The sequence below is a fragment of the Daldinia decipiens genome (assembly GCF_022478715.1).
Source record: "Daldinia decipiens strain CBS 113046 unplaced genomic scaffold F4813scaffold_6, whole genome shotgun sequence".
Taxonomy (NCBI): domain Eukaryota; kingdom Fungi; phylum Ascomycota; class Sordariomycetes; order Xylariales; family Hypoxylaceae; genus Daldinia; species Daldinia decipiens.
Window position 1 is genome coordinate 775,821 of NW_026054549.1, and position 27,416 is coordinate 803,236.

At 46.9% G+C, this 27,416-nt stretch overlaps 11 protein-coding genes across 11 annotated transcripts; 8 read left to right on the forward strand and 3 right to left on the reverse strand.

Moving 5' to 3' along the window:
• The first annotated feature begins 18 nt into the window (after window positions 1-18).
• On the forward strand, window positions 19-2,039 carry F4813DRAFT_297107 (DNA topoisomerase IV, alpha subunit). Its single transcript, XM_049240703.1, has 7 exons — window positions 19-487; window positions 562-628; window positions 709-817; window positions 867-953; window positions 1,014-1,094; window positions 1,147-1,218; window positions 1,279-2,039. Exons 1-7 carry the CDS (start codon window positions 238-240, stop codon window positions 1,828-1,830), a joined length of 1,218 nt encoding a protein of 405 aa, XP_049102496.1. The 5' UTR covers window positions 19-237; the 3' UTR covers window positions 1,831-2,039.
• A 3-nt stretch (window positions 2,040-2,042) lies between these two features.
• F4813DRAFT_350215 (ankyrin) lies at window positions 2,043-3,663 on the forward strand. Its single transcript, XM_049242282.1, has 3 exons — window positions 2,043-2,562; window positions 2,650-3,230; window positions 3,313-3,663. The coding sequence occupies exons 1-2, from the start codon at window positions 2,367-2,369 to the stop codon at window positions 3,093-3,095; spliced, it is 642 nt and encodes a 213-aa protein (XP_049102497.1). The 5' UTR covers window positions 2,043-2,366; the 3' UTR covers window positions 3,096-3,230; window positions 3,313-3,663.
• F4813DRAFT_297109 (SET domain-containing protein) lies at window positions 3,644-6,013 on the forward strand. Its single transcript, XM_049240704.1, has 4 exons — window positions 3,644-4,105; window positions 4,178-4,809; window positions 4,884-5,117; window positions 5,172-6,013. The coding sequence occupies exons 1-4, from the start codon at window positions 3,976-3,978 to the stop codon at window positions 5,625-5,627; spliced, it is 1,452 nt and encodes a 483-aa protein (XP_049102498.1). The 5' UTR covers window positions 3,644-3,975; the 3' UTR covers window positions 5,628-6,013.
• Window position 6,014: 1 nt separating this feature from the next.
• F4813DRAFT_297110 (uncharacterized protein) lies at window positions 6,015-7,518 on the forward strand. The gene is made up of 3 exons (XM_049240705.1): window positions 6,015-6,607; window positions 6,687-6,860; window positions 6,920-7,518. Exons 1-3 carry the CDS (start codon window positions 6,537-6,539, stop codon window positions 7,266-7,268), a joined length of 594 nt encoding a protein of 197 aa, XP_049102499.1. The 5' UTR covers window positions 6,015-6,536; the 3' UTR covers window positions 7,269-7,518.
• Window positions 7,519-7,667: 149 nt separating this feature from the next.
• Window positions 7,668-10,900, forward strand: F4813DRAFT_350230 (UV-damage endonuclease). The gene is made up of 3 exons (XM_049242283.1): window positions 7,668-9,142; window positions 9,209-9,610; window positions 9,668-10,900. Exons 1-3 carry the CDS (start codon window positions 8,366-8,368, stop codon window positions 10,562-10,564), a joined length of 2,076 nt encoding a protein of 691 aa, XP_049102500.1. The 5' UTR covers window positions 7,668-8,365; the 3' UTR covers window positions 10,565-10,900.
• Window positions 10,901-14,076: 3,176 nt separating this feature from the next.
• Window positions 14,077-15,806, forward strand: F4813DRAFT_297309 (uncharacterized protein). Its single transcript, XM_049240707.1, has 3 exons — window positions 14,077-14,269; window positions 14,575-14,651; window positions 14,745-15,806. The coding sequence occupies exons 2-3, from the start codon at window positions 14,582-14,584 to the stop codon at window positions 15,437-15,439; spliced, it is 765 nt and encodes a 254-aa protein (XP_049102501.1). The 5' UTR covers window positions 14,077-14,269; window positions 14,575-14,581; the 3' UTR covers window positions 15,440-15,806.
• Window positions 15,301-17,012, reverse strand: F4813DRAFT_297280 (uncharacterized protein). Its single transcript, XM_049240706.1, has 3 exons — window positions 16,642-17,012; window positions 16,200-16,585; window positions 15,301-16,086 (listed from the first exon to the last, which is right to left on the reverse strand). Exons 2-3 carry the CDS (start codon window positions 16,420-16,422, stop codon window positions 15,929-15,931), a joined length of 381 nt encoding a protein of 126 aa, XP_049102502.1. The 5' UTR covers window positions 16,423-16,585; window positions 16,642-17,012; the 3' UTR covers window positions 15,301-15,928.
• On the forward strand, window positions 16,772-17,851 carry F4813DRAFT_379321 (ribosomal L27 protein-domain-containing protein; the record flags this gene model as incomplete). Its single annotated transcript, XM_049245439.1, has 2 exons — window positions 16,772-17,003; window positions 17,154-17,851. 2 exons carry the CDS (start codon window positions 16,772-16,774, stop codon window positions 17,849-17,851), a joined length of 930 nt encoding a protein of 309 aa, XP_049102503.1.
• Window positions 17,852-18,725: 874 nt separating this feature from the next.
• F4813DRAFT_350246 (glutathione S-transferase) lies at window positions 18,726-20,122 on the reverse strand. The gene is made up of 4 exons (XM_049242284.1): window positions 19,813-20,122; window positions 19,483-19,734; window positions 19,308-19,422; window positions 18,726-19,248 (listed from the first exon to the last, which is right to left on the reverse strand). Exons 2-4 carry the CDS (start codon window positions 19,690-19,692, stop codon window positions 18,869-18,871), a joined length of 705 nt encoding a protein of 234 aa, XP_049102504.1. The 5' UTR covers window positions 19,693-19,734; window positions 19,813-20,122; the 3' UTR covers window positions 18,726-18,868.
• A 99-nt stretch (window positions 20,123-20,221) lies between these two features.
• F4813DRAFT_350249 (uncharacterized protein) lies at window positions 20,222-22,001 on the reverse strand. The gene is made up of 4 exons (XM_049242285.1): window positions 21,299-22,001; window positions 20,869-21,252; window positions 20,450-20,811; window positions 20,222-20,381 (listed from the first exon to the last, which is right to left on the reverse strand). Exons 1-3 carry the CDS (start codon window positions 21,459-21,461, stop codon window positions 20,537-20,539), a joined length of 822 nt encoding a protein of 273 aa, XP_049102505.1. The 5' UTR covers window positions 21,462-22,001; the 3' UTR covers window positions 20,222-20,381; window positions 20,450-20,536.
• A 491-nt stretch (window positions 22,002-22,492) lies between these two features.
• F4813DRAFT_350260 (uncharacterized protein) lies at window positions 22,493-27,326 on the forward strand. Its single transcript, XM_049242286.1, has 8 exons — window positions 22,493-23,572; window positions 23,645-24,807; window positions 24,857-25,010; window positions 25,081-25,653; window positions 25,714-25,955; window positions 26,010-26,408; window positions 26,477-26,711; window positions 26,783-27,326. Exons 1-8 carry the CDS (start codon window positions 22,837-22,839, stop codon window positions 27,139-27,141), a joined length of 3,861 nt encoding a protein of 1,286 aa, XP_049102506.1. The 5' UTR covers window positions 22,493-22,836; the 3' UTR covers window positions 27,142-27,326.
• Window positions 27,327-27,416: the final 90 nt, after the last annotated feature.

Genomic DNA, 27,416 nt, shown 5'->3' on the forward strand with positions numbered 1-27,416 from the left:
TAACGTAAGAAGCTTCAGGGAACATCGTGATACATGAGGTACCTGTATTCCAAGGTTCACATTGGTGTACATTAGGTACCTAGGTACCTGGTACTACATGTATGCTGGTAGCAGGAGTGACTGCCTTGAGATCAACATCAGTGTCGTACCTGTTATAACCTGACAAGAACAATCAGTAGGTACCACAGTATACAGTTAGTTTCCTAAGCTGCAGTATAAGTGGCTAATAGAACTGAAATGTCCTCATTTATATCACGTTTTGTCACAATGGACAGGCAACTAAATAACATCGTCACGATTGGTGGAGATGCTACACGAAATGCGCAAGCCGGAGCTGTTATGGTTAAGATTGAAGATATTCTAGAAAGAGTTATTGACGCGCTTAGCGAGAATCGAGTTCTCGATATTCCTCTACGTAATCGCCGGACAGGAAATGAAAGTCTCCTCCGGTTCCCAGCAAGTACGGAAGCAGAGGCAAAAAGATTTAGTAAGTTCATACCGCGCAAGGAGTCTTGCCTCTTGCTTATAGGTTAACTGAAGATGTTAATTCCTTATTTCCAGCATGCGTTCTTCAAATTCTTCATTTGTGTTATGAAGCACTCATCTCCGACCACGTCATTACCAAAAGGTCTGTTTATTTCCTTGCCTAAAGTCCGCTGTCCTTTAAATCAGTCTCACGTACCAGGTATATTTTCTAAATGATTATAGAAATATATACTATCAGAATCCAGATCTTTTCGGCAGCCAGCAGTATGTTGATAATCTTGTCGACGATATCGCCTTTACATTCGGAGTTGGTAGAGACGCGTTGAGTGTTGTATGTATCCTTCAAGTGAAGCAAGTTTAAGGGTTAAGTATCGAAGTAGGTTGCTGCATATAAAGGTCTTATTGCAGGAGGCGTTATTATCACGTTAAAGAACCACTCCGTTCTTGACTGTAGTTCTGATAATAATGTGAGGATCGAATTATACTACAAGGAATGTGGTGACCAGGTAGCTAATGGGTCTTACTAGGGCACCTTAATTCCACATGCTGAAGCCATTCGTCGAATTGATATTGGTGAAACGAAATGGATTATGGTTATCGAAAAGGAGGCAAGTCCCCTCATCTGAATATTCGCAGGTTATTCTCTGATGTTTCTACTAGGCCACCTTTCGTGGACTGGCCGCGTCTGAATACTACGGGCTATCTGACGCAGGTATAGGGGTTATTATTACAGTAAGGCATCATATTCATAACACAGAATTTCCTAGCTTTTGCTCATGTTATTGCTCTCAGGGGAAAGGTTATCCGGACCTGGTGACACGACAATTCCTTCACCTTCTGCACTCATCCTTTCCGCAAATTCCCATTTACGCTCTTGTCGACTTCGACCCTAGCGGTATTGCCATCATGCTTACCTACAAATGCGGCAGCCAGGGGCTTGGTCATGAAGAAAACGTGACAATCCCGGAGATCTCATGGCTTGGACCAAAGAGCTGCGACATTCTAAGCCACACTCGCTACCTATCTTCGTCTCATACAAGTCCATCTGATGATCTCACTCCCCAGCCCAGTCAGGATTCATCTTCACCCGCTTCACCTAATATTTCTGTTTCCGCGATTCCGGTCGAAGTCACTGCTCACCTCAGTACTTCTGACCGACGGAAAGCGGTTGGTCTCTTACGCAGACTTGATAGCCACCCTGTTGAAAGTGCGAATGAGCCGAGCTTGGCGCACGAGCTACAGCTAATGCTCATGCTGAATATTAAAGCCGAGATACAAGCAGTAGATGATTCAGGAGACATGACAGGCTGGTTGGATGTGAAGCTATCAAACTGTCACCTCTAAACCCAACAATACCTGATCTGACTGGCACTAAAGGTCACCACATTAGACTTCAAATCCACCGCGCGTCTTTCAGTCAGATATCAAACATAAGGGATTTTAGATGGGCTCTATGTTGTGGTAATAAAGGAGCTTTTCAGGAAGGATCTATTGTACCCCCTAATGTCGGCTGTACTCCTAAGTTTTTAGAGCATCACGTGACCCCAAGACCCAAATTGGGAGGTAAAACGCCCAACTCAACGCTATCATGAAAAAGATATTGCTACTAGAAATCCACCCAAGTCTTAAATCTTTGACCAATTTACGATACAGAATTCAAAAGCCTTTTTTTTTTTTGAAAATGCTCAAGTTCTAAATTTATCTAATTTGGCCCACAGAAGTATCAGTGCTAAAGCAACTAAAAATTTTCATTTCGCTCTCCAATTCCACCACTCATATCAAGAGCACGGACCAGGACAAAATACCCGGACATCGATGCTGGTTTGGGGTTAAAATAAAATATTCAGAAAATTACAGAAGGGAAAATCAAAAGAAGCGGAATGGCACCTCAGTTATCAGAAGATGAGATTGATGACCTCATCTATTTAGCTCGTACTGGCGACGATGCAGAGTTCACGGGGATGGTTCAGGAGCTTGCTGACCGAGAGGGTGCTACACGGGCCGAGATCATAGCGGCGGCCAGGGATGACGGCAAGGCGACCTGCTTGCATATGGCAGCAGCAAATGGTCATGCGAGTAAGTTGACGATTATACATTTCAATATTTATATATCACCCATTTATTATAATCATTTACAGAGGACTTTTATTAATATCAGACTAGAAACTGTCACTTTGATACTCTCACACTTCCCTGCTCCTTCTAAGCCGTCCAGAGAAGCAGCACCTCCGTCATCTTCCGATGAAGTGCCACCATCTACAAGCACGGAAACGGAGGTACCTTATATCAATTTACAGAACTCGTTTGGAAACACAGCCCTGCATTGGGCTTGTTTAGGTGGTCACCTTGACGTTGTCAAACTTCTCCTATCGCGAGGCGCTTCACCTACTGCGGCTAACGACAAGGACCAGATTCCGCTGGACTTGGCAGCCTTCAATAACCATATGCACGTTGTTGATTACTTCCTATCGCAGAGCAAAGATCTTGAGGGTGATAATGCTAAGAAAGGTGGGCTAGAGAAGGGCACACAAGATGTGCAGATGGCGGATGATGATGGTGCAGCAGGGGGTGGAAAAACAGGGGGTTCAACAGATGATCCTAGCAGGTAGCTAGGCTCTGGCTAGGACTGCGAAGTCTGAATTACATCAAAAGGTTCTAATAACGTGAAATTCGGCGCGGAGTTTCTTTAAGGGCATAAGGTAATGCCTGCCCGTCTTGAACTCGGGCAATAGGTCTAATCTGAGTACCTAGTCAGCGTTAGAGTATAGATACAGGAATAAAAGCGTTATCCATGCATAGGTAGTAATTGTTATACTCAGTATCACCTACAGGCTGGATTGTAGTACCCACGATCATATCCCCCTCTTTCATGGTGTTTTTCCTTAGCACCAAGTTCACACTAATGTAGAAACAGGTGAGAGTAGGAATATGCATAAAGACTCGACGGTATTCTCAATAGTCCGGCTTAGTAACCTATCTTGTCGCTCTTGTCGCTCTTGTCGCTCTTGTCTTAATATCTTTTAAAAAGTAAGACGTTAAAGGAGTATGATTCGCCAAGATGGTGGATCGCCGTGTTCCTGTCAGACAGGCGATAAGATAATGTAAAAAGCGCGATTACCTATCGTTTCTTACAGCTTACTAATTTTAGATACCGCTAAGGAAAAACATTAACAGGCGGCGGGAATCCCAATAATATTTAAGAAGTAGCGCTGCACATAATTTGGAGCTGTTTGTATGCAAGATTGCGGGAGATGGCTCTTGCGTTGCCGGGGCATTTATAGCTAAATATTCTATTACTTCAATTCAACAGGTACCTAGTTATCCAATATTTTGCAAGTCAAGTCGTCATTCCCGAATCATCTCCGAACCTATGAAAACCAAACTTGATTGAATTTACCAGTTGAACAGTTTGCGACATATCAAATATCTCCATTAAGAAAATCTCAGGGTCATCTCATTCTATTAGAGATCTAAATCTTACGAGGAAACATGTCAGACCCAGCTTTTGATGCCAAGTCCGCATCGTTTTTGGAGTGGTTTAGGACCTGGCCTGGAGCGACTTTCCATCCTAATATCAAGATTGAAGATCTACGCGCAAACGGCGCCGGAAGAGGAATTGGTGCGGGATAAGCAGAACCAACCATGTGTTTTAGCGAGCACATCCAAATCGCTAACCAGTGACTTTTCTTAGTTACCACTGCGGACATCCCTGAGGATACCGTACTGTTCTCCATTCCGAGAATAGCAATCATCAACGCGGAGACTTCTGACCTCCCTAAATGCATACCCCAAGTCTTCGAGACGACGGGCTTAGAGGACACTGATAATGAAGCCGACGAAGATGGGAGCGAAACCAGCGGCCCTCCCGATAACTGGATCTCACTTATTCTCATCATGATGTATGAGTATCTTCAAGGTGACAGGTCTCGATGGAAACCCTACTTCGACGTGCTTCCTGACCAATTTGAGACCTTGATGTGGTGGTCGAATCAAGAGCTGAGCGAGCTGCAAGCAAGTTCAATTGTGTCCAAGATAGGTAAAGACGAGGCGGATGGCATATTCCGTACTCGAGTACTGCCAATAATCAATGAGCATGCCGATGTCTTCTATCCAGAAGGATCCGGTAGGCTTAGCGAGGATCAGTTGATGCTTCTAGCGCATCGCATGGGCAGTACCATTATGGCATACGCTTTCGACTTGGAGAACGAAGACGAAGAAGCTGACCCTGAGAATGGCGAGGAATGGGTTGAAGATAAAGAAGGCACCCTCATGATGGGCATGGTGCCGATGGCCGATATCTTGAATGCAGATGCCGAATTCAACGTAAGCATACTTTATTTTATGAATACGATAGCAAATCCTACATGATGTTACGAGCTCGTACTGATAAGCAACAGGCTCACGTCAATCACGGCGAAGACAGCTTGACCGTCACTACCCTGCGGCCGATTGTTGCCGGAACCGAGGTACTCAACTACTATGGGCCTCTCGGAAATGGCGACTTATTAAGACGCTACGGATACGTAACGAAAAGCCATTCCCGATATGATGTGACGGAAGTATCATGGGACTTAGTATTGTCTGTATTAAAGGACACGCTCGGATTGGATGAAGCTGCCTGGGGTAAAGTAGTAAGCAACGGGAAGTAGCACCTTCACTCTCTTTAGGATACTAAACGTTTGCAGGTTAATGAGCTAGACCTGGAGGAAATGGAGGACGCTTTTGTCATAGAACGTGATTCAGGGGAGCCGAATTCCAATGGCGAACTTTGGGATGAGCCGGCCTTTAAGGAGCTTCCCTCGGATCTGGTTGAGCAGCTCCATGGGGTACTCAAAGCGATCAGGAAGATCAGCCCAGCCACTATTCCAGATAAGACGATACGGGACGAAATCTCATCGTTGGTTATACATCGCGCCCTCGAACTAAGACTGGCGCAATATACTACGAACCAAGTGTACGATTTGGATCTACTGTCCGGCAATAAGGTTTCAGGCCGGCAGAGGATGGCCGTAACTGTGCGATGGGGCGAGAAAGTTCTACTACAAGAAGCTATCAACTTCGTGCAAGAAAGAGTGCATAAGTTGAAGGCCAGAACAAACACAGAGTCCGAACCATACGCGAAAAGGCAAAGAACTAGGTGAAGGATGAGCACGAGCATCTACATGGAAAGGTTAATGTAGATTGGGATGCTGTCTCCCTATGTTTTCCCCGACAACGTTCAGCCACGCGTGCCCACCCGATAACCTCACCTTTACGTAGGCAGCTCAGAAAATAAATTAAGGGGGCATTGGCCGCCCATAGGGCCTGGCTGTTCCTGTTAAACGCAGGCTGGGGCGGGGTCGATCTCATGTCTTACTTTCCGGCCAGCCTATCAGGTTACCAGCTATGTCGTGTTAAATATGCGCGAAAATGCAGGGACTAGGTTAGAAAATAAGGTGCGACCTGGGCGAGAAGAGTTTAGAGAGCTTGCAGGTAACCTGCTATGTAAGGTAATTAGATAATGAATGAAGACCTCACGGCGAACTATTTACCAATGCTGCATGCGAAGGTGGAGTTTGGGATATCAGTTTCATAGGTAATCCCTAATTTTATAGTTTCTGGTATGTTTCCTTCGTAGAATTTTTATATTAAATCTTCGTGCAATACTTTTGCTTGGGACCTTGGTATCGGTTTCCATCACCACTTGTTAGCTCACCTGGGTTCCAGCGTGTTAAGACCCAGCTCGTTGCCAATCTATTGATATACGCAATACAATAGACAAAGCAAGGGATAACCAAGTCAGACTTATATTTTGCTTTACGTAGCTAACGCGTGTAACCAGCTGTATGGTTGCTGGTCACTCTGTCAGAACAGGGAGTATGTGTAGAATTCGGACCGGAGTTCTGTCTCGTCTCTTCAAGACATTCGATGGTTGCCGAAACTTAAGGTTTCTGTACTCACCGAGCTGTGGAATGTGTGCCCCCCCGCTCGAAACATCTCGAAATCGACTGCTACTCTCACTGTGCTACTCGCCATTTACTTAACTCGACCTCAGTATGTAAGGCGGCAAAATGGATATTACCTGGAAGTCCATTGTCATATTCATCCTAGCATTCCTAGGGGCAATAGTCGTCGCAGCGCTGTAAGCTGACACTCTGATAATTTCTTGACTTCTCGATCTCTCTACATGTTAAAGCGTATTGACAATCTTCATCGGACAGGATCACTCGATGGCTCGATCTGCATGGGAAGCTAGCTCGCCTATGGACTAGGAACAGAAAACGCTCGAAACCTGGCTTGCCAGATTCAATTCGACAGGCGCTAATACAGCTAGAGGGCGCAACTGAGAAGAGACATGCTCGTAATTCATTGACAGAGCCGGAGGATGCTGAATGGTAAGGCTGCCCCCAAAATCTATTTTGCACTCGTCCCGCACGTCTAATACCGCGGACAGTCCAATTTGCCTTGCGCACCTCTACTCTAACGACACTCGCCCATCCACATCAGCAACCGGCCACGATACGGATCTAGAGATTGGAGACGGTATATCGAGATCTGCCACGATAATCACAGTAGCTTCGGACGCAGCTGCAAAGAAAGATCAGCCTACACAACCCATCGATGACGAAGTCTTGAAGATGAAGAGGTGTAGACATGTATTCCACGCCAAGTGTCTAGCGACATGGTTTCTGCGGAAAGAGTACAGGTGTCCGGTCTGCAGGGTTCCGTATTACGAGGCGGAAGAGGAGACGAGGGAAGAAGACTATCGTATACCGGCTCTGCTACCTGCGGTAGTTTGGTAATCAGTCTTAGTTGTAGTGGGATATCATCACCCGTAACGCATGAAGAGAAGGCATAGGGTCAGGCACCTATGCAGAATAAAATAGAGCGGTACATTGGGTATCGAAGAAGAATGAGTTCCGTTGACAGATAGGTACATGACTAATAAGCTGAGACCTAATTGGGGCCATGCTCAGTTAGGAATATACGATGATGACTACCTATTGTTATAGCATTGTATTCTTTGCGCGGTCATGATAAATGTAGTTCAACGTTCCAAGCTGTTGGTGGCCACTTACATATTGTGCACACTTACTCCACTCCACTTACACCGCGTACTCCACTTATTACAGCTTGCGACGTAGCTTACCTAACGTTAGCTGGTTAGGTGCCTTTTACAGGTATGTACATACCTTAGGTACCTAATATCATTATTCACGTGACCATCATGACCCTACCGCGACACATTTAAAAGTTAGCTTAGCTTAGCTTAGCTTCTTAGCTTTGACCCTAGAAGCTGCCATCTCGCATCTCGATCGGCATCAAGATGATTTCATCGATCATCGCTCGCTTTTAAATGACCTCACCCTAACTTAAATCTAAGATTGGAATACCTACATTCCAATCCGTTTTATTGATTTATTGATTTCTATTGCTATGGCCAACTCAAACAGGAAGCAGTCGCAAGAAATGGTCCGGCCCGCTGCCGCAACATGAGGATGGCCATATGTTCATGTTCGAGAAATATCCAAGACGGAGCAAAGGTTCCCCCAAGCCTCCCCTTTGCGCCTCGTGGTCTCGTGGCTAGACTCAATTCATGACGCACATCATCGCCTCTCGCTTCGCTAATATAGTGATTACATAGTAAACTCTGTTAATCTCTACTGTCGTACTAACGATGGAGAAGAAAAGGATTTTGGCGCTGTCTAGGATAGCGGCTCCGCCCAGCTTGCTTCTTTCATAGCATATAGCAGATGATCTCATCCATATTGGTTTTTCTTGTAAACGTCTGAGTTGTATCTCACATTGCTCAGACACCCTACATGCCCAAATCTTAGGTCAATAGATCAAAATCATACAAGTTCACTTAATAGCTCTCTTACCCGCCACCCGTCTTTGCATGTCCATCTTCCCACGTCTGATTCGCTGCTCTAGAGCTGAATCTAAACACTCTCTCGGCCCCTTTAAGCCAATCCATCGCATACCCACGTATTCCCCAGTATATTATAACCTCTCCTCGACGATGGTGGCTAAAAGACAGAAATCAACTGTATTTCTACAGCAAGATGACAAGTCGGACAAGCACATCCAACAGGAGCAACCTGGTGTCATTCCCAGAAGATCGGGGCGTAATATCAAGAAACAGAGCGATATATCACAGCTTGATGCAGCAACCACCAACGGAGGAAGTCCGCCCTCGGCGTCGACTCAGCCAAAGAAGAAGTCGATGCAAAGGCCGAATGTTACAGGGGCTATTGGTGGCCTTCGTGAAATGGAGGATACCTTTCGAGATGATACTAAGCGGCAGAAGACAGCAATTGATGCAAGCTCAATCCCAAGTGATTCCTCCGGACGGATCGCAGATCCAGCTTTCCTTTCGAGACCTGAAAATGGTAAACAGGATTGCATTCCAGCGGAACTTGCAAGGGATAGCTTAAGAGACAACAACGACAAGAGAAAGAGGAACGTAACAAAAAAGAAGGAGAAGAATGGTGAGAAGAACAGCGTCGACGAGGAAATCGAAGCTTACGAGGACGAGGAACCAGGCGATAGAGAGCAGGGTGGTAACGGATCCCCGGAGGAGGCCGATGCCAACGCCTTCAAGCTGGAAGGGTCCCGGGCACCCCCGGTTAACAGTGACTATCTGCCGTTACCATGGAAAGGTAGACTGGGTTATGTGAATCCCCCCGAGCATGATTAAGTGTATGTAATTGTGCAATATACAATCTCTAACATCGGTCAGGCGTGCCTCAATACCTATTTGCGACTTTCAAACCCACCGGTATTCAGTTCGAGAACATGCCGAATAGCTTCCATTCTAGAACATCGTCATCCCCTCCAAGATTCGTCTCAGCCTGCCCATCCGACAAAGAATCGCCCGGACAAAAATCAACCGGCTGATGTAACCAGAGGCCAGAAATATGTTGAAGCACTTGGCCTCGCCAATGCCCGTGATATTGTAAAGATGATCCGCTGGAATGATAAGTATGGTATCAAATTCATGCGCTTAAGCTCGGAAATGTTCCCTTTTGCCAGCCACGAAGAATACGGCTATAAGCTAGCGCCGTTCGCTTCGAAAGTACTTGCTGAAGCCGGAAGAGTCGCAGCTGAGTTAGGCCATCGGCTCACCACTCATCCTGGACAGGTGTGTTAAGCTACCTTATTATACGGGAGGGACTACGTTAATTTAATTCATTGAAAGTTCACACAACTCGGTTCGCCACGGCCCGAGGTTGTTAGAAATTCGATTCGCGATCTTGAATACCACAACGAGATGCTAACACTTCTGCGGTTGCCCGAGCAGATCGATAAGGATGCCGTCATGATCCTGCACATGGGTGGCGTATTTGGAGATAAGGAGGCTACCCTAGATCGGTTCAGGGAAAATTATGCCAAAGTCTCGCAAGGTGTTAAGGCAAGGTTGGTATTAGAAAACGACGACGTATCGTGGACGGTGCACGACCTACTTCCGATATGTGAAGAATTGAATATCCCACTCGTTTTGGACTTCCATCATCACAACATCATGTTTGACAAAGGCAAAATCCGCGAGGGGACCAAGGATATTATAGAACTTTACCCAAGGATCAGAGCAACCTGGGATAGAAAAGGTATCACGCAAAAGATGCATTACAGCGAGCCTTGTTCGGAAGCCATCACTCCACGCCAGCGGCGGAAGCATCGTCCTCGTGTCATGACCCTTCCGCCGTGTCCAAATGACATAGATCTCATGATTGAGGCGAAAGACAAGGAACAGGCGGTGTTCGATCTGATGAGAAACTTCAAACTACCTGGGTGGGACCGTTTTAACGACGTTATCCCGTACGAGCGCGAAGATGAAAATAGACCGATACCCAAACCTCCCAAGAAGAAGCGCAGGACTAAGAAAGGTGCAGACGGTGCAGACGCAGATATCGAGGCTGGAGAGGATGCGGAGGAGGAGCTGAAACCACCGCCCAAGATACGGGAGTCGGAACTTGGGATGGGCGGCCCTAACAACCGAGTATACTGGCCTCTTGGGATGGAGGAATGGCTCCGCCCTAAGAAAAGGGAGGTTAAGAAGAAGAGAGTTAATGACGAAATGGATGGCGATGAGTAGCTCCGTTTTCGGATTTGGGTAGCAGCATGCCGTGTTACAGCACGTTTGCATACCGGTCTATAGTCAGATACCACGGGATAAACTCGGTAAGGTGTAACATCGAAAGGACCCCGTCGTCGCCCAGCGGTCTGGATTCTCCGTAGATAGGTATACACTTAGATCCACATAAAATAATCACTTCTCATGTTTTCAAAATGTACAACAAGATTTCTACACACCTACATCTTATCTGACAGCAGATACGAAATTTATCATTTGTAGTGGTCGTATTTACTACAGCTACTCATTATCTATGGTTGGGTATGATTCGACAGATACGACAGATACGACAGATACGACTATGTAAATAAGCAATGTAAGCTTTTATATGAGCTGAAATTGTCGACGCTGCTTACTTTCTCTAAATTAGGAATAGCTCCGCAACTGGAAGAAGGCTGAAAGAATGCATATGGCTGTGGTCGATATTACTCCGGGGTATAAATGATGTGAGGCTGTTAGGCAATTTGGAGTAACTATGGGAGGATAACAGGTATTAATGACAGCAGAGCCGTGCTGAATATATCGTCTTATATGCAGGGACTTCGCATTTCATGTGGGACTGGTAGCTATGTAGCTATGGATGCTACTACTCCTTTTCCTCCTTTTCCTCATGTAATATCTAGCAAAGGCCTCGACTATCCGAACTAGGAGTGATTGGTTCCGGTACATGTATGTTCCATAACGGCCATACATTATCTCATTTACAGCACGCGATGAGCCACAAGCAAGACGGGCAGAAAGCCGACAGTGCCAAATCGCTTATCTGAAGAATAGTCTTCTAGCCTCTTTCAACTACTACACCACTTTGTATGTAAGGGTATATTTATCAGCCGTGTCCGACATACTAACGCCGATCCCGTTCGTGTAGTTATTGTAGTTATTGTTCATTGGGCTAGTAGATATGTTCCCGAACCCATATAGAAGATCCTGTAGACCTAACAAAACGATAAATAATTATCATAAGGGTTAAGCTGGAACAAGCGAAAAAAAAAAGAGAATAGGTATTGCAAGTACATCTTCCTCCTAGCTCACTGTGTATACCTTATACCTCCTTCTTATCACGATGAAATAGGGGTCTTCGGGAATTTGACGCACATATAACACTCGAAACCATTGGCCAACCATGTCGTCAAACCACCATCGACCCATGCAGAGAGTAGTGTGCAATCCACTGGTTCTCATCTCGTAAATATAATGGCACTGTCGTATCTACCATAGTATAAGGCTTATACATCCCATATCAGAGTTCGGCAACTGGTTCGCCGCCGGAAGCACAAACCAACAACCCAAGACATCAGGATCGCCCAACGTGTACATCTAGATAGTGGGCAGAAGATAAGATCCCCGGGTCGATATCAACGGCCTACCATGGTCGGTTGCTTTGCGGAGCTGCCGTCGTATCTACTGCTGTGCTATGTGAGACCCCTGAACTGCCGCCAGTGTAGCGTTCAAGCTGGCTGGCCCACCTACTATTTTGAGGTGATAGGGGTCTTGTTCGTGCATTATCGGCAAAGCATTAGGGGTGCTTGGTACGTCTCTCTTCTCGAGCCTCAAAAATTTCCGGATAAGCATGTGCTGGCGACCGGTGTTTCTACTCGTCCTTGGACATCTGCGATCGCCCTACTCCCGTACGTGCCGCCACGTTGCGCCAGGTATACCTACCTACCTACCTACGTATAACCACGCATATATCAGTCTCACCCTGCGACAAAGGGTCCAGGGGTAGGACGGGACGGGTGCGCTAATTATGTAGTATGCGCAGAGATAGACAGTCACCCTTTGGACCCTGACTTATATACATATTCTTTTAGGTGGGAGAGGTTCCGGGCGTGTACAGCGGCAGAAAAAAAAAATAAAACATCGTATTAGAGGACGAGACGGTGCGATGGTAAAATTATCGTCTCGTAAAAAGGGGGACGAGGAAATTTAGGAGATATGAGTTCCGTACACCCGGCTCAATGGAAAGGGTCGTGGTCGCAAGTAGAAGATGAAGAAACAAGGCAATTCGTGGATTGGTGCATTCGTACGCATGTCAGTATGTACATCAATTATAGGGGAGGGTTATATATTGACGATAATGATGAATGCTTGATATCTGGTTATTTGAATTGGCAGTGATTTAGTTGGGACAGGCTTGAAGGTCCTTTAATATTATATATTATATTGCATCTGACATGAAGTTGAGGTCGGTCGGAGTGGACCCGAAAGGGTTCTTTGGACTCGACGTCGTGACGCCGTGACGCCGTGACGCCTCGCACGAGGTCCGACAAAGTGGATAAAGGAACATTGAAATGAGTGAATATAGCTTAGGTAACGCTGTTATAGGCTGGCGACGCCGACCAAAGTAACGATAAGAAAACAAAAGTATCATGAGGTCACTTACACTAGAAACGGGGCGTCAGGAAGATATGATGTCAGGTTTACCGCTTTAAAGGGTTTTCGGGAAGCATCCGTGGATCTCGAAAGAAGCTCGAGCCTTAAGGTGAGCAAGAGGAGGCTTGGCAAGCAGGGGTTGCAGATTTTCACAGAATACATGTAAGAAGTATAATATACTTGGAATGGTCTGTTGAGTACTTTAGAGTTTAGTAGATATGCGTAGGAAGATTCCGTACCTAGAGATTCAAAATGTTGAAATAGTGACATCAAGTTCTCGTAAGATGATGGGATGATCACTCCCTTATTAAGCTGCTCTCCGTAGTGGCGGCTCGTGCTTCAATGTTCCCTTAGGTACGAAATACCTACGTACATATGTACATGTATGTAAGTACCTAAGGTACATGTAGTTACCGCGAAATATTGTACCCACATCGTACATAGTGAGAATAGGTAGGTACCCACCTAGCCACCCACTCATCCCACCTTCTGCACCTTCTGTACATAGCAGGGCATCAAGGAAGCAAGCATCCAGCAAGGCTAATAATACGACTTGACCCCAATGCTGTAACAGCTGCAGCAGTAGTAGCGACGGCGATAGCGTTATTAGGTTAGCATGTTATACGTTTATGTATCTTCTTTTTCTTTTCACCAGAGCAACCCAACCAGACTAACATAACAACCTGAACTAACTAAATTCATTCCTCGAGTAACAGATCGTCACATCATCCTCACCTTGTTTTTACACTCGACTCGACAACCCCTCGTCGACACGATAGCCTCGGATTCTTTTTCTGTTTCTCATCATTTTCGTGTTCGATCTTTTATAACAAAATTCGCATCTTTTCCCTCAATCACAAGATCTCCCCGCCAAGTAAGACAGTTAGACACACGACATAGCGACAACACCATCACAGGAACTATAGGGGAACTATAGGCCAATACGATAATACGATAATACGCTACCTGCATTTCTCTCACCCTCCATTATAGGAAAGAAAAAGCCACACATCCCATACTTTAGGTAACACATGCCCTACCATCCATAAGTCAAAAAAAATCCACCTACATAGAACATACATCGACTGCATAGTCCAGAACCCCAAACCCCACCAGCACGATAGTCGCAATACTCGAGTATCATCATCATAAGAACGATCAGCATACCGAGCAATATCCCAGGCAAAGTTCCAGCAGTCAAATCGCATCAAATCACAAGAACAGGAGAGCCCGAAAGAATCCACTATTTTGTACTGCAGGGTCCCAAACTCCCTGGCCACTTTTCTTCCCCGCGTCCGGCCGCCAGTTTTCCAACTTTAACCTCCACAAATCTGCCACTGCCAACCCGCCAACCCGCCAACCTTCTTTAGCCCTTGCTATTGTCCCTCCAGCCTTCTTACCGTCCTTACTACTACCTACTTTCCGCCTACTTCCACCTACTTTTCCATCCCACATACTCCAGATTTTACCCCCAGGCCGTTACATACCAAACAACTTTACTATTTCCATCCTCCATCCTCCATATACTCTGCTTTCTCATCCAACTATCAACGGCTACCTAAACATACATACTTACCAAAACTCTTCTCTTCCTACAGTCCCAAAATGGCGACCGTGGAGTTGAGCTCCAAGGCCATGCATATTCCTCCGAACCATGAGATCAAGCGCCCCAGAGGTACGTCATACCTTTCCGTCTGACCCTTATCCTACGATTTTGCATATTTTCTGGATTAGCCTTCATCGTACTAATTGGATCTCCTCCCGTTAGGTATTCTAAAGAACTCATATCAAAAATCGCCACCTCCCGCTTCTCCCATTAAGGAACAGGACCTGTCTGAAAAGGAGCTCACCATCATAAATACTCAAACAAATGCCGGCCATCGTCGCTCGTCGAGCGCGGCTAGCCGTCCTCCCGGTTCGCGGCGCCAATCGTCGCGTACCCCTTCGCACGGTCCAGACCAGGAGATGTTTGATAACAATCAACGCCTGAAATGGGACGAAGCGAATCTCTATTTGACGGAACAGGAGCGTACCTCCACAATGAAGATTACTGAACCCAAAACCCCGTATGCCAAACATTACGAGCCGTCGGAAGACGATGACGACGACGAGATGCTCGATGGGGAGCTTTCGCGAAAGGAGGAAATTCCCGGGCTGTCGTTAGGAGAGCCCGAAGAGGACATCCCCGAAGATGAATTTGGAGCCGGGCGCAAACAAAGTAAGGTTCATGTTAATGACGAGGATGCCACACCGCAACACGATGCCGAGAATGAGTTCTTCGGCCTGACCCCCGAAGAACAAGAAAAGCATCGCAAGTTTGAGGAGCTGCGGAAGAAGCACTACGAGATGAAGGACGTCGCCAAGTTCCTCGGCCACCCCGAGTCTATCGACGAGCTCGAGGACGAGGAGGAAATTCCTCCGATGCCTACCATTAACGGCGCTATCGTCGGAGCTGGCGACTAGGAATACGGGATATGCAACTCTTCTCTTAAGAGGAACGCCACCAGCTTTGGCGAGGGAAGGGCAAGCAAATTACAAAGACGGGTATGGATGCGATGACGGGACATGCATGACGGACGGAGTTAATGGCAAGGTGGACTGCCTCTTGATTTTATCATATTGTCAGAGGCACAATAGATGTGTTTTAGGTGTTGGAGGGGCGAGCGACATACTACCTACTATTAGGCTGGGCGAGAGATGGTTATTTCCGGTTGATCATGGTTGTAGTTATAGATGCTCTACCTGCGCGGGCTTAGACCTCGGACTCGATGAAATAACATTCATTCGTATTCTCATCGTCTTAGCGGAACGGGACGAAACTCGATTAAGACATGTCTTGAAGTACTCGACCATGTGGCTTAGACAATACGGTCTCATCCTAAGTAGAACTAGACAAACTCTGTGCCCTATTCTCAGAAACAATGCGCCAGCCGTTGAGCTCGACGAATTAAATCATAGCAGTCCCTTCCGAGCGAGCTCGACCTTTCTTCCAGCCTCCCCAGGCTTAAATCCTCCCTTAGATGCGCATATTCGGTGGCCATCTCCCATCTCGAACTTGTCTTCGTGGGCGGGCCACGGGCAGGGGCAGTGGTGAGGGAAGTGCACGCAAGCTGTTTATCATTGAGTAGTTAGCACAGATGAGCTCATAATTACAAGCCAATGCTCGTTCCGCTGAAGGATCTATAAAACTGTACAAGTCACGATAGGAGAAAAGGGAGCTCACCAAGAGTATCAGGGCAAAGGTAGTTGTCGCAATGCATGCGGTCGAAGTTAGAGCGGTAGATGGTCGAGTCGCTGGGCACGTTCTGCGGTTGTTGGCGCTGCTGCTGCTGCTGCTGTTGCCCGCCGCCGCCGAACATCTGGTCGAAGAAGCCGAATTGGGCGTGAGCGACGGAGGAGAGCAGAGCGAGAAGGATGATTTGTAAAGGGGAGGAAAGGAGTTGCATCGTGATGGGTTATGTGGTTTAGTTTATACAATTAACTAAGAAATTAGCTGTTAACCAGACACCTAACCTGCTATCATGAGGTGTAAGTGGTTTTATGGACCTACGTAAGGCGTAAGGCGTAAGGCGTAAGGCAAGCTCGAATTGGTATTGCTGGCAACTTTAACTTTCCACTAGTGTTAACTAGATACTTATCGTTATCGGCATCGGCTACTTAGGTACCTATCGTAGCTGACTAAGTCGAAATTTTGTGGGTGCGAACCCGAGCTTTTTGCATGAACCAAAAGCGCTGCCAAAACTTCCCCGGGAGAAGGACAACGGTCTAAACGGCGGTCCAACGACGTCTATAGCCATGAGGATCGCTCAATTGCAGCGGCCCATAGTAGCGGCTGCTTCCAATATATCGAGAGCAGCACCTGGTACTACAATACGACAACTGCGAGACGTATTCGGACAGCTAAGGATAGGTGCCAACAATGCGGCGGTAGAAGGTCGAAGAAATGCTGCGGTCAAGTCGCAGGGAGCATACAAGTTACGAGACTCGAGCACGATTCCGAAGAAGCTAGGCGCGAAGAAGAGCGGTGGTACGTTTTGGATATATTCCCTACTTTGTCTATCTCCGATCTCGACTTTCGACCAGGAAGAACGCGGGGCAGCACTCAAAGACAAAAATATACATGGATATCTTGATGTGGGAACAGAAAATCAAACATAACTAACATCTGAGGCCACAGACTCCTATGTGATCACCGGAAATATCATCTACAAACAGCGCGGCACGATATGGTTCGCAGGCGAGAACTGCGGCATGGGTCGAGATCACACCATCTTCGCCCTGACTTCGGGCTACGTCAAGTATTACCGAGATCCCGCGCGGCACCCGAAGCGACAGTATATCGGAGTTGTATTCAACAAAGAGGATACCCTACCCTACCCCACACATGCGATGCGCCGTCGCCGGCTCAACATGATCGCAGCCCCTATTCCACCTCCGCAACCAGAGCCCGCTCTCTCCGCCTCCGGTATCCCGACACAAGTCGTACGCCAGGGCTACGGACGCAAGCCCCATCCGCGTGACGAGCGCGTGATCAAGTTGAGGGACGACGGTAGCTACGCCTACGCCGAAGAGAGTTGGCGTCTGGGTACGCTAGTTCGTACCGAGAAGCGCAAGATGGGCAGCCGAAGAGTAGCCATGAAACATCGTCGCAGACGGACCAAGGCTATCGCTCTCGAGATGCGGGCCGAGCGCGAGGATAAGATTGCGCGACGCAAGGAGGCGCTAGATGCGCAGCGTGCCGCGAAGGCGAAGCGTATGAGGGAATATAGGGCTCGTAAGGCGGCGGAGGCGGCGAATAAGGCATCTGGGTCGGGTGGTCAGATGCCGCCTCCGGGAGCGGGAGGAAAGACGGATCCTCCTAGGGTAGAAGCATAGATGAGGAGAGACTTGGAAGTATATAATTTACTTGAGGTCTTCCGTCATGTTTTAGTGGAAAAGCAAGGCGGGTAGGTGTTTTCTGCTCCTTTATCAAATGAATAGGTAGCCATATAGGAGGCAGATCACTACGAGTCTGGCCTCACTCTAGCTCTACTATCCTCTTGCCATGCAAGCCAGCGCCATGATGTATTATTATTAAGTATATAAGCACATTTACGAAGCATCATTGTACGAGAAACAGAGATGATGACAGGTAATATCAAATACGTCAAATGTACCGAGACGTTTCTAATGCGTAGTCCGACTAGATGAAGCGTCTAACCTAGTCCGTCCCCGTCGGGTCATGTAGTTCTCTCGGATCCGTGTCCGTTTCCTGGCTCTAGATTCCCATACACTAGATGGCCGGCCACCTCAGATTCTTATCTCCGGAGGTAACAATGGTATGATTCATCCTTATGTCCATCAATGATTAACGCAAGTAACGCCCTTGTCGGGATTCGGATTCCGGTTCCTGGTCGGAAGCGGATACTTGCGCCAGGCACGGAGTCCGGATTCCGTCCGAGTATTACTACGTCCGCCGGTATTTCTGTTTTCTTCGGAATTAGTCTCTTCTAGTCCTATCAAGTGTTACCTTCTTTGATTTTGCCCTCAAATGGGTTAGGAACGGGTTAGAGTTATCGAGTCCATCAATTAGTAGACCATCTACCTGGCATTTATGCTGACCATAGTCCACGAAAGCTTCATTCGTGAACTAAAGCGACGCAGTATCCCGAGCGTTTGCATTTATCGGTTGGCTTATACACGTACTATACAGGCCACTATATAGGCTCTTATCACAGAGTTTCGAAACTTACGTCTTAGACACGTTCAATGACCACAAGTTAACTATATTAATATTATAGATAGAATCAAACCCATTATCCTTTGTTTCATTCAAATCTACATAGACATTCTAAACCTCTGATAAAACACCATCGGAGTCATCCTAAAATGTACGTGTGTGCTATATCTACTTTAGGCCCGCTTGGCAATATCTTCTGCCGCAATGAGCCCATTCTGAATAAGCCATTCCGTCCTGATAGCTAAGACCTTCTGTACGGTAGGCCTCTCGAGCAACTTCTTATACCAGATATCATAGTGCGGGTACTTACCTTCCAGATTGATGTCCATCAAACCAATAAAGAAAGTTGCAATTTGCTCCCACATAATCCAGCTGAGATCCGCAACTGTCATTTTACCACCGACGAGCCACCCGGATGACGACTTAGAGAGATGCATGTCGAGGACACTCCTTACGCGCTCGATCTCTTTGACGTATCGATCAATTGCGGACTGGAGCTTCTCATGGTGGAACCGGTAGAACCATACGGCTTGACCGTAGTAGGGCCCCTGTCCTATTTGAGATTTTAGTACGACTTAGTGAGGACGTGAAGCATCTCTCTAGAAACCTTACCTGAGATCTGGAAGGCGATCCATTGTTGGATCAAGTACTTCTCGGGAGAAGTACCGTAGCTTAGCTTGTGCTCTTTATCGTAGTTGTCGATGATGTATTCAATAATAGCACCCGACTAGACAGAAACCTGATTAGTCTCGTTGATAGTAGATGTTTGAAGCAAGAATTAAAGTACCTCCCATAGAGTGATCCCGGTGTTCGGGTCTTCAATTGCTGGTACTCTTCCGTTCGGGTTGATATTGATGAAAGGCTCTTTTTTCATTTCTTCCCATACAATTATCTTATGCTCAAAGGGGATATCAAGTTCCTCGAGGATAATATGGATTTTTAAGGGGTTGGGACCCGAGTTATGTCCCCAGAGGATAATTGGCTTGAGTGATGACATGTTGAGCGACGGGTAGTTATTATTTTAATAAATTGTTTATGTCTTTAAGAATAATCATACGCATTAGATCAAGATCTAGGAAGCCTGTTTATATATCTGTCGGGATTCTGGGACACGTGCCTTATCGTTTAACCAGCCCATTATTTCATACCAAACTGTTTCGTCCGAAATCTGTTCTAACGAAATCCGTATTTCCTAATCTGTCAACCGGAGATAGTTAACTACGGAGATAGTTGAATGCCCGATGTGTCAATGGCAATGCTCGTAAGGACTTTCGTAATGATTCTCGTATGAGATGTAAATTCTACATCAGCAAGGGCTTGAGAAATTGTCAGAACAACTACATAAGAGTCCTGCTAAATCCGCCAACGCCGTAATTCCATACCGTTGACGATACTTGCCATATGGTAGTTTAATAGGGGAATACATTATTCAGCGATTAATAATGGAAAAATAAATATAGCGAGCGTGCAAGTTTATTATATTTGTACGCCTTGACACAGACCTGTCGGCTTATAAATCAACTGATCCCGCAGCACCTACTTCAGGCTGCTCTTACGTATTTCATGTGGGGGTTTACATTGATGTCTCAAAATCGAAGGTGATATTTCTTGTTTAAGTGTCCGGATGAGCCATTTAAATATGGTACCACTGGTGAAATACATCCGTCTTCATATGCACTCCAAGGTATCAAATTCTGGTCTACCCACCCCGAGTTACCCCTATAATGCTCATATTGCCGTTATTCAAACTAGGTCATGGTCCTTCACTATGCCAAGCTTGTCGTAGATGATATGAAAGGGAATATACTCCGATAATACATCGGCATTACTTTCAGACGATATCATAACGTCGTTCGCTTCCATAGGCGGGATGCGGAATAAACGCCAAGACCGGCGACAGAGAAGATACCGGCCCAGACTTGTAACACTCTTAGCAGAACTTTCGTAGCGTACGCATCCGCTGCTTGACCGTCGTTAGATTTAGGGAATGGCTCATCTGGAACCGGCACGCCTAAGAATTGGCAAAGAGGTTCCCAGCCCTCGCTCAGATCCATCTCTAGCAGCTGTTCCTTAGGGACAATAGATCTAACTTTCTCATGGTGAGCTTCTAAAATGTCTACAAACAAAGAGTTATTAGTAGTTGACTACCTAAGGTTAGTGACGGGAGGCTTACGAGGGCCACCCTTCTCGATTAGTTCCGTTGGACTGACATTTTTGGTGTCTAGGCCTGCAAGTCGTAATGTTGATCGACTGTACACGCTTGCGAATGTCGGAATATATCTCCATCCAGGAAAGGGTGCCACTACAATGCCAAGCCACCATGGCGTAGTCCTACTGGTCAAAGTTGCTATGCTGTTCCACCACTTGACCGGATCCCTACGGACTAACACGACCTTCGCCTCCGGATACAGCTCCACCATTTCAGGAATGAAGTCCGACGGCGGGAGATCCGCAGTTGCAGCAAAGCCGGCGGTCGCTTTTCGAACAAGCTTCAAGGTCTGTTCCTTATCACCAGCCTCCCTAGCCTCGTACGCTTTGATCCACGTTGAACAATAACCTGAGCCGATGTTAGTGCCGTCAATACCTAATCGCATCGAACCTACCGTCATCGCGTGTTAAGATCTGTGTCCCGCCGTGGAGTACTGGTCCATCAACTAGCTTTGCTAAGGCCATGGACATGGACACGGTCCCGGTTCGCGAGTATCCTGCCGAGATGACTTGGACCTTTCGCGAAGGATCCGTCGGTATAGAAGCAACACCACCCATGATGGCTGTGAATTAACAGGTCGAGATATGATATTTTGTTTAGAAGCGTGCATTCACGCGCGCTCTTACGCTTTGAATATATAGGCCTATAGCGGGACTGTTGGAATTTTGCAATTCAGAAATCGTGCATGTTGGAGCTGACGTGATACGTTTAACCATATCTGTACTGAATAGTTACTGAAATAAATAGCTTTTGGCTCCATATTGCTATACATCTACCTATTAAAAGATGGCGTTGTGCCGCTTGTCTTCTAAATTTGGTATAGGTATTATAGAATATTGCCATGGATCCTGGATTCCACTCGTACGGGGAAGGACAGCTAGCTGCATCGAAGTCGGCAAGAATCCAACGATGCAGAAATGGTCATGTATTCCTACGGCACAGCAACCTACCTTAGGTAGATAGTGTCAAGTGAGAGGAATGCATAGGTAAAGACTCAGTGCGTAATTCTCCGTCTAGCGAATAGCCTTGGATGTATATAGACACCTAGTATTCGTGGTTAAGAGGTTACTGTGAGCCTTTTGGCTAATGGCTTCATTTTAATGGTTTAGTAGGTCTCACATGTGCAAAGACTAGATCTTACTCATCTTACCTTATTATAAGGCTCCCTGACAGGCGATCATGCCAAACTGGTAAAAGATATCTCATACTATTCGTCAGAGGGTTACGTGATATAAGCATGCCGATCTACAATGAATCGTTGTCGACATAATATGACTTGTTGCGGTTATCTTCATTAATAGCAACGCCATTCGGAATTCCGCTAGTTCTAAATACCCACGATGCCCTAGTTTCGATATCATACTTGATTTATATGCTTATTTTAAGTGGAAGATTTCATTATTATCTGTTTTCAGTCACCTTGGTCTATTGATCATGGTCTATGCAATTAGTAGGTCGTATTGCTGGAAGATCTATCCATGCTTGCTCGAGTATATGCGTAAAAAGGGTTAGCTGCCGTATAACCGCCTGGGCCGCCAGCCGCATCGAACCCCCGCCGTCAGCTGAGGATCTTCATCTTACGGTTACGCCCGAAGCCACCATGTCTTCCTTGTCAACCAATCAAAGATCCACCTACTCTATGACTCCGGGGAAATCTCGATGGAGAAGAGCCGCAGCCAGAGCAGCTGACGGGGTTTGCGTATGGAGGGTAGGCAGTAATGAATGCAAGGCTGACTCTGGCATCGCTATTTTATAAGATTTCTGGTCATCCTTTCAAACGAAATATCGCAGCTAGTTTGAATTATCAGCGACTTTGAGCGATCGCGCATAGTTTGATGTGGCATCTGTAACGCGCGACTAGAAAACCAGCGTCCAACATGATCGTATCGTGAAGGTTAATATTAAAGCAGAGTCGAGATCACTCAAATCAAAATGGCGGAAGCCGGTCGCGAAGACTCGGGCGGCTTGGGTCTTGAAGCCGAGCTGGAGTTGCAAGATGCGACAACACGTTCTACCACTAACGCTCCTGATATTAATAACAGAACTAGCGAACACGCAGCATCACATAGCGACGGCTCAGAATATGGTGATGATCCTGATAATAAGAGATCTATCGATAGTAGCTACTCGCATTGGGATCCGGAGCCAGGATTCGCGCACATCGACGGAGACATTGACGGGCATGGCTACAATCAGACTATGGTCGATATCATCGCCGTACCCTGCGTCGGCGCGTCTCCCGTCGACACCTGGGCTAGAGATCCCCTCACGGAGGACTACTTTGGATTCCCTATGTCGAATGAGCCGCACCACTACTCAACTGTCAAGGAGCTACCAGGAAGCAGCATTCTCTCACCTACAATCAACCGTCCCCTACCCAAGGCGAGTCAGATGTGGATCAGGCAGGGCATCCGTAAGGAAGTTAGCACGGCGCGAGTGATGCTTTACCGCCACCGCGAATTATCAGAGGGTATGACGCTCGACCAGGCTGCCGATGATCTGCTTGACCAAATTTCGAAGATCCGCGCGAGTCAGTCAAAATCAAGACCTATCTTTTTTATATGCCATAGCATTGGTGGTCTTGTTGCGAAACTGGCCTTGGTTAAGGCCAATCAGAAGCCCGAGTTTCGGTCTCTGATCTTCGATTGTCATGGCATCGCGTTCTTTGGTAAGCCTACTTTGGTTCCGTTTGCCTAATCTTGGTGTATGTTATTAGCATGTAGTTACTGACCCGCGTTAGCTACGCCGCATCGTGGCTCGAGCTACATGTCGATGCCCCATCTACGAGACAGCATCCAACAACTAATGTTCCTGCAAAGTCCGCTTCCCAGATCCATCGCTCGCGAGTTGAAGTTGGGGAACAAGTCGTTGCTGCGGATACACGATCAGTTCATGGATCTTGCTAGTGAGTTACGTATATGGACATTCTACGAGACAGTCGATTCGCAGTTATCCGGCCTCGGTAGTTCTGACGTTGACGAAGTCCACTTCAGCGCTCCGTTAACATCCATTAAATCAGGGCTGCTTGGGAATCGAGGAGAGCAAGCCTTATCTCTCGAGAGCGATCACGCCCACTGTGCTTCGTTCGGACTTGGTAACATCCGAACGATGCACTCATTTTTAGCTGATTTAGGAGCCGCGGTCCGGAAGGCGGAAGAGCTAAGCGCCAATTTCGAACATACGCCGCTGAGGTTAAGCGAAAACATCAAGCTCGAACTGATCGGATTTTACGGAGACCCTGAAGGTGAATCTGGCCAGGAAATCAGGCTTTATATCTCGAAACATATCTTGAAAAACTTTCTTGAGAAAGGACCCGAGAAGTGCCTCCAGGAACGTATGAACACTGTAGCAGCTAGGCGGCATCGGGGTCTATTACGACCACGGCGTCCATTGTCGGGCCCGTCACCAATTGCAGGTGCATTGGGGATCGTACAAGACCTTGGCCAGATGCTTCTGGGCTCGGTGCGGCCGAATAGCTCACCCGAACACTCTGAGGATGGGCCCAAGACCGGCCAGTCACCCGAGATCGTCGTGACAAGTCATGCTTCTTTGCGACCGTCAATATCGGGCGCATCAACGGAGCCTACCCCAGCCTTCTCGTCGAGGAGAAGCCGTGGGCTAACAGTTCCTGCCCTTGCGACCCCGGGGTTTCATCGTCCATCCTCTAGGGGTAGTACCGAGACGGCCAAAACTACCAGTTCTGAGCCCCAGGGGGCTGACATTTCTCCAAGGACAATAGGGGCTGGTTTCACCACTAGCAAAGAGGATTCTTTTGAGTCGAAGGGTGGTGTTAGCCATGCTTCCACATTGCAGAGTATGGGAGCAGGCTTTTCTCGACCGGACCCTGCTAGAAGAAAGTTTATGTGGATTCATCTGCCGTTCAATAATCCCCACTGGGTCAAGGTTAGCCATTCTCCTGTCTCATTGTTGAGTTTTGCTAAATATGCTCCAGAAAATCTTCGATAAGCTCTCCGAGACGCAGAATCGAAATTTTGAAAAACTCCTTAGCAACGAAAATTGGGCTAATCGACATGTGCAAGGGCGACACGCGAATCTGCATGCTTCGTATGTCAAGCCTGGGTGTGCTTTTGTTCCTTCGGAGGCCGGTAGGGAATCAACAACTTATCTTGTAGCAATATATAAGAGCTAGACCGACCTTACTAATTTTCTTAACAGGCTCGCCCCGTCCGCCATCTCCAGGACGATCTGGTAGGAGCCCTAGCCCCGCGATCACTCCGACGCACCTGTACCTCTATCTCCCGTATCTTCACTTTGATACATATGTAAATATCGTGCGGCGTCGTAATATCATCAGGCGGAGAATGGATCAAGGTAGAGCAAGACCTGTTCCGAGAGATGTTGCCAAGCTTGAGTCGCTCGACTCGCGGGTGATTTGGCAGTATATTGGACACGACCCACCCCTTAATACGCGTAGGACCCTAGATCAATATGGTCACCCGGCTCTCGGGGATACTTACGCACGAGACGACGATCAAATGTTGTACAAGCTTACCAAAGAGAGGATTGCGATCCCATTTAAGCGAAAGCGAGACATGTATCATGTAGGTGACGGCAAAGAACCCTTAAGCGCACTTTCACCTGGAAGCCGGTTGATGTCGACTGTGGACACATTAAAAACTGCAGATACAGCGACTCATGAGGAGGAGAGTGATTCGGAACTTGAGAACGACATTATCGATGGTAATGTCCTCATGGTCGACCAGCTATGGCTTTGGGCGGTTGATACGAGTAAGTTGTTCTGGAGGGTAGTCATGGTAATTGTGTACGATTCGCTAACATTTCTGAAAGCGACTTTGACGACCTTCTTCCCGAAGCGCGAATCTTACCCGACGGAAGGTCCGTTATTCCAGCAGGCAGATTTGAGAAACAGTGTGTATAATGAGTTGAATGGAGACCTTAGCGGTCGCTGCGAGAATGCGCTGGATCTCGCTGCATTCATAACTTTACACGCAGTTACAGTATTACTCGATAGGACTTCCCACCCGGACCTAGAAATATTTCGCATATTTGAAGAGGCCATTGGGATACTTGTACGTGACTCTTGCATTTGAATATTTGCGAGAGCAATTACTGATAATCAACAGACCGAAAAGATGACTTCATCGCTCAAACGATTCCGAATGCAGACATTTCGAGATAGGATCTTTGAAGATTCTGATTCCGACGAGCCCGAGGACAACCGGTCCGAGAGCATAAAGCAACGCCACAGGCGAGAACTAGAGCAATCGGAACGGGAAAACCGCGAAAACACATCCGCCTTACTTGAGCTTCGGGATATGGACGATGAACTCAACACAATGATGAACCTCTTCTCAGAACAAGAGGCTGCGATCAATGCGATGAAGGAGAGCTACGAGAGACCTGAACTCCTATCATTTACCGAGAATGGTCGAGGGTTCCTGGATGAAGCCTTGAAACGGTTGCAGGAGTATCAGAAACAGGTACACGAGATGATCAAGCGAGTGGACAACACAAAGAAAGATGTAAGGGCCATCCGACCTAAGCGTATGCGACGGGGACATTGGAATGGTTGCTAACAAGTTATTTGTAGTACGAAAAACTCCAAGAGATGATACAACGCCAAGCTCAAGTAGATGAAGTACGGTGGTCGCGGTTACAGACTGAACTAGCGAGTTCCCAAAACCTCTCAGTCATGATCTTCACGACGTTTACGGTGTTGTTCTTGCCGTTGAGCTTCTTTACCAGTCTGTTCGGTATGAATACTAAGGAGTGGGGAGGTGAAGACGATAATTTTGTCAGTCTTGGGTTTATTGGCGCCATCTCACGTAGGTCATTTTCCTCCTCTTGGACACAAACAGTAGACTACGGAGTGTGTTACTGACCGGTATCGTTATAGTCCCCGTATCCGTAGCACTCATCGGCGGCACACTCCTAGCAGCATTTAGCGGTCGTGTGCAAGCCGTCTTTAAGGGGTGTTTTAAGCTGGCAAAGAAATGGATGAAGCAGAGCACAGCCAAGCTCGCGAAACTAGAACCAGAAGCGTCGCGACAGGCGAAACAGCGACGCAAGCAGCAACGAGAGCAGCGCGAGCAGAGAGCAGAACGACGTCGCGAGCGCGGCTACGACTTCTGGGAGACGGTACGGGCAGAGAGGCCTGGCGAATACGTCATTCCGGACCTGAACCGTAAGACGGCGACTAGGAGGAGACTGGCGGGTCGTGGGACGTGGAAGAAGATTATTAAAGATGGGTATTAAGAAGGAGATCTGCATGTAGATTGAGTGTTGGCTTTTGAAGAGCAGATGATACCCAACTGAGTTGTCCATCGAAGACGAGAATCATAATAATAGCATTATTGTTATAGGTCAGTTACCTTAGGTACCTAGGTAATTACTGCAATTGTTAATATTGTATTTGGGATAATATAACCAATTCTGATCCATTATTCGACTGGTATAAGTTGCTAGGTTAGGTTAAATGGTTAACCTGGTGGTGTTAGTAGTCGCTATTATTCTATTATTCTATTATTCTA

Bases quoted from the DNA above. Each gene is read 5' to 3' on its own strand.
- F4813DRAFT_297107 (XM_049240703.1), top strand. From the start codon at position 238: ATGTCCTCATTTATATCACGTTTTGTCACAATGGACAGGCAACTAAAT. The intron at 488-561 runs GTAAGTTCATAC...CCTTATTTCCAG, and splicing joins AGCAGAGGCAAAAAGATTTA to CATGCGTTCTTCAAATTCTT. The intron at 1,095-1,146 runs GCAAGTCCCCTC...TGTTTCTACTAG, and splicing joins TTATGGTTATCGAAAAGGAG to GCCACCTTTCGTGGACTGGC.
- F4813DRAFT_350260 (XM_049242286.1), top strand. From the start codon at position 22,837: ATGGCGGAAGCCGGTCGCGAAGACTCGGGCGGCTTGGGTCTTGAAGCC. The intron at 25,654-25,713 runs GTAAGTTGTTCT...CATTTCTGAAAG, and splicing joins GCTTTGGGCGGTTGATACGA to CGACTTTGACGACCTTCTTC. The intron at 26,409-26,476 runs GTAAGGGCCATC...AGTTATTTGTAG, and splicing joins TGGACAACACAAAGAAAGAT to TACGAAAAACTCCAAGAGAT.
- F4813DRAFT_297280 (XM_049240706.1), bottom strand. From the start codon at position 16,422: ATGCAACTCCTTTCCTCCCCTTTACAAATCATCCTTCTCGCTCTGCTC. The intron at 16,087-16,199 runs GTGAGCTCCCTT...AATGATAAACAG, and splicing joins CCTTTGCCCTGATACTCTTG to CTTGCGTGCACTTCCCTCAC.
- F4813DRAFT_297110 (XM_049240705.1), top strand. From the start codon at position 6,537: ATGGATATTACCTGGAAGTCCATTGTCATATTCATCCTAGCATTCCTA. The intron at 6,608-6,686 runs GTAAGCTGACAC...TTCATCGGACAG, and splicing joins GCAATAGTCGTCGCAGCGCT to GATCACTCGATGGCTCGATC. The intron at 6,861-6,919 runs GTAAGGCTGCCC...TACCGCGGACAG, and splicing joins GAGCCGGAGGATGCTGAATG to TCCAATTTGCCTTGCGCACC.
- F4813DRAFT_297309 (XM_049240707.1), top strand. From the start codon at position 14,582: ATGGCGACCGTGGAGTTGAGCTCCAAGGCCATGCATATTCCTCCGAAC. The intron at 14,652-14,744 runs GTACGTCATACC...TCCTCCCGTTAG, and splicing joins TGAGATCAAGCGCCCCAGAG to GTATTCTAAAGAACTCATAT.
- F4813DRAFT_350230 (XM_049242283.1), top strand. From the start codon at position 8,366: ATGTCCATCTTCCCACGTCTGATTCGCTGCTCTAGAGCTGAATCTAAA. The intron at 9,143-9,208 runs GTGAATCCCCCC...AACATCGGTCAG, and splicing joins GGAAAGGTAGACTGGGTTAT to GCGTGCCTCAATACCTATTT. The intron at 9,611-9,667 runs GTGTGTTAAGCT...ATTCATTGAAAG, and splicing joins TCACCACTCATCCTGGACAG to TTCACACAACTCGGTTCGCC.
- F4813DRAFT_350215 (XM_049242282.1), top strand. From the start codon at position 2,367: ATGGCACCTCAGTTATCAGAAGATGAGATTGATGACCTCATCTATTTA. The intron at 2,563-2,649 runs GTAAGTTGACGA...ATATCAGACTAG, and splicing joins AGCAGCAAATGGTCATGCGA to AAACTGTCACTTTGATACTC.
- F4813DRAFT_350246 (XM_049242284.1), bottom strand. From the start codon at position 19,692: ATGTCATCACTCAAGCCAATTATCCTCTGGGGACATAACTCGGGTCCC. The intron at 19,423-19,482 runs GTACTTTAATTC...GTTTCTGTCTAG, and splicing joins CCGGGATCACTCTATGGGAG to TCGGGTGCTATTATTGAATA. The intron at 19,249-19,307 runs GTAAGGTTTCTA...AATCTCAAATAG, and splicing joins GATCGCCTTCCAGATCTCAG to GACAGGGGCCCTACTACGGT.
- F4813DRAFT_350249 (XM_049242285.1), bottom strand. From the start codon at position 21,461: ATGGGTGGTGTTGCTTCTATACCGACGGATCCTTCGCGAAAGGTCCAA. The intron at 21,253-21,298 runs GTAGGTTCGATG...ACATCGGCTCAG, and splicing joins GATCTTAACACGCGATGACG to GTTATTGTTCAACGTGGATC. The intron at 20,812-20,868 runs GTAAGCCTCCCG...CTTTGTTTGTAG, and splicing joins AATCGAGAAGGGTGGCCCTC to ACATTTTAGAAGCTCACCAT.
- F4813DRAFT_297109 (XM_049240704.1), top strand. From the start codon at position 3,976: ATGTCAGACCCAGCTTTTGATGCCAAGTCCGCATCGTTTTTGGAGTGG. The intron at 4,106-4,177 runs GTGCGGGATAAG...GACTTTTCTTAG, and splicing joins CGGCGCCGGAAGAGGAATTG to TTACCACTGCGGACATCCCT. The intron at 5,118-5,171 runs GTAAGCAACGGG...AAACGTTTGCAG, and splicing joins AAGCTGCCTGGGGTAAAGTA to GTTAATGAGCTAGACCTGGA.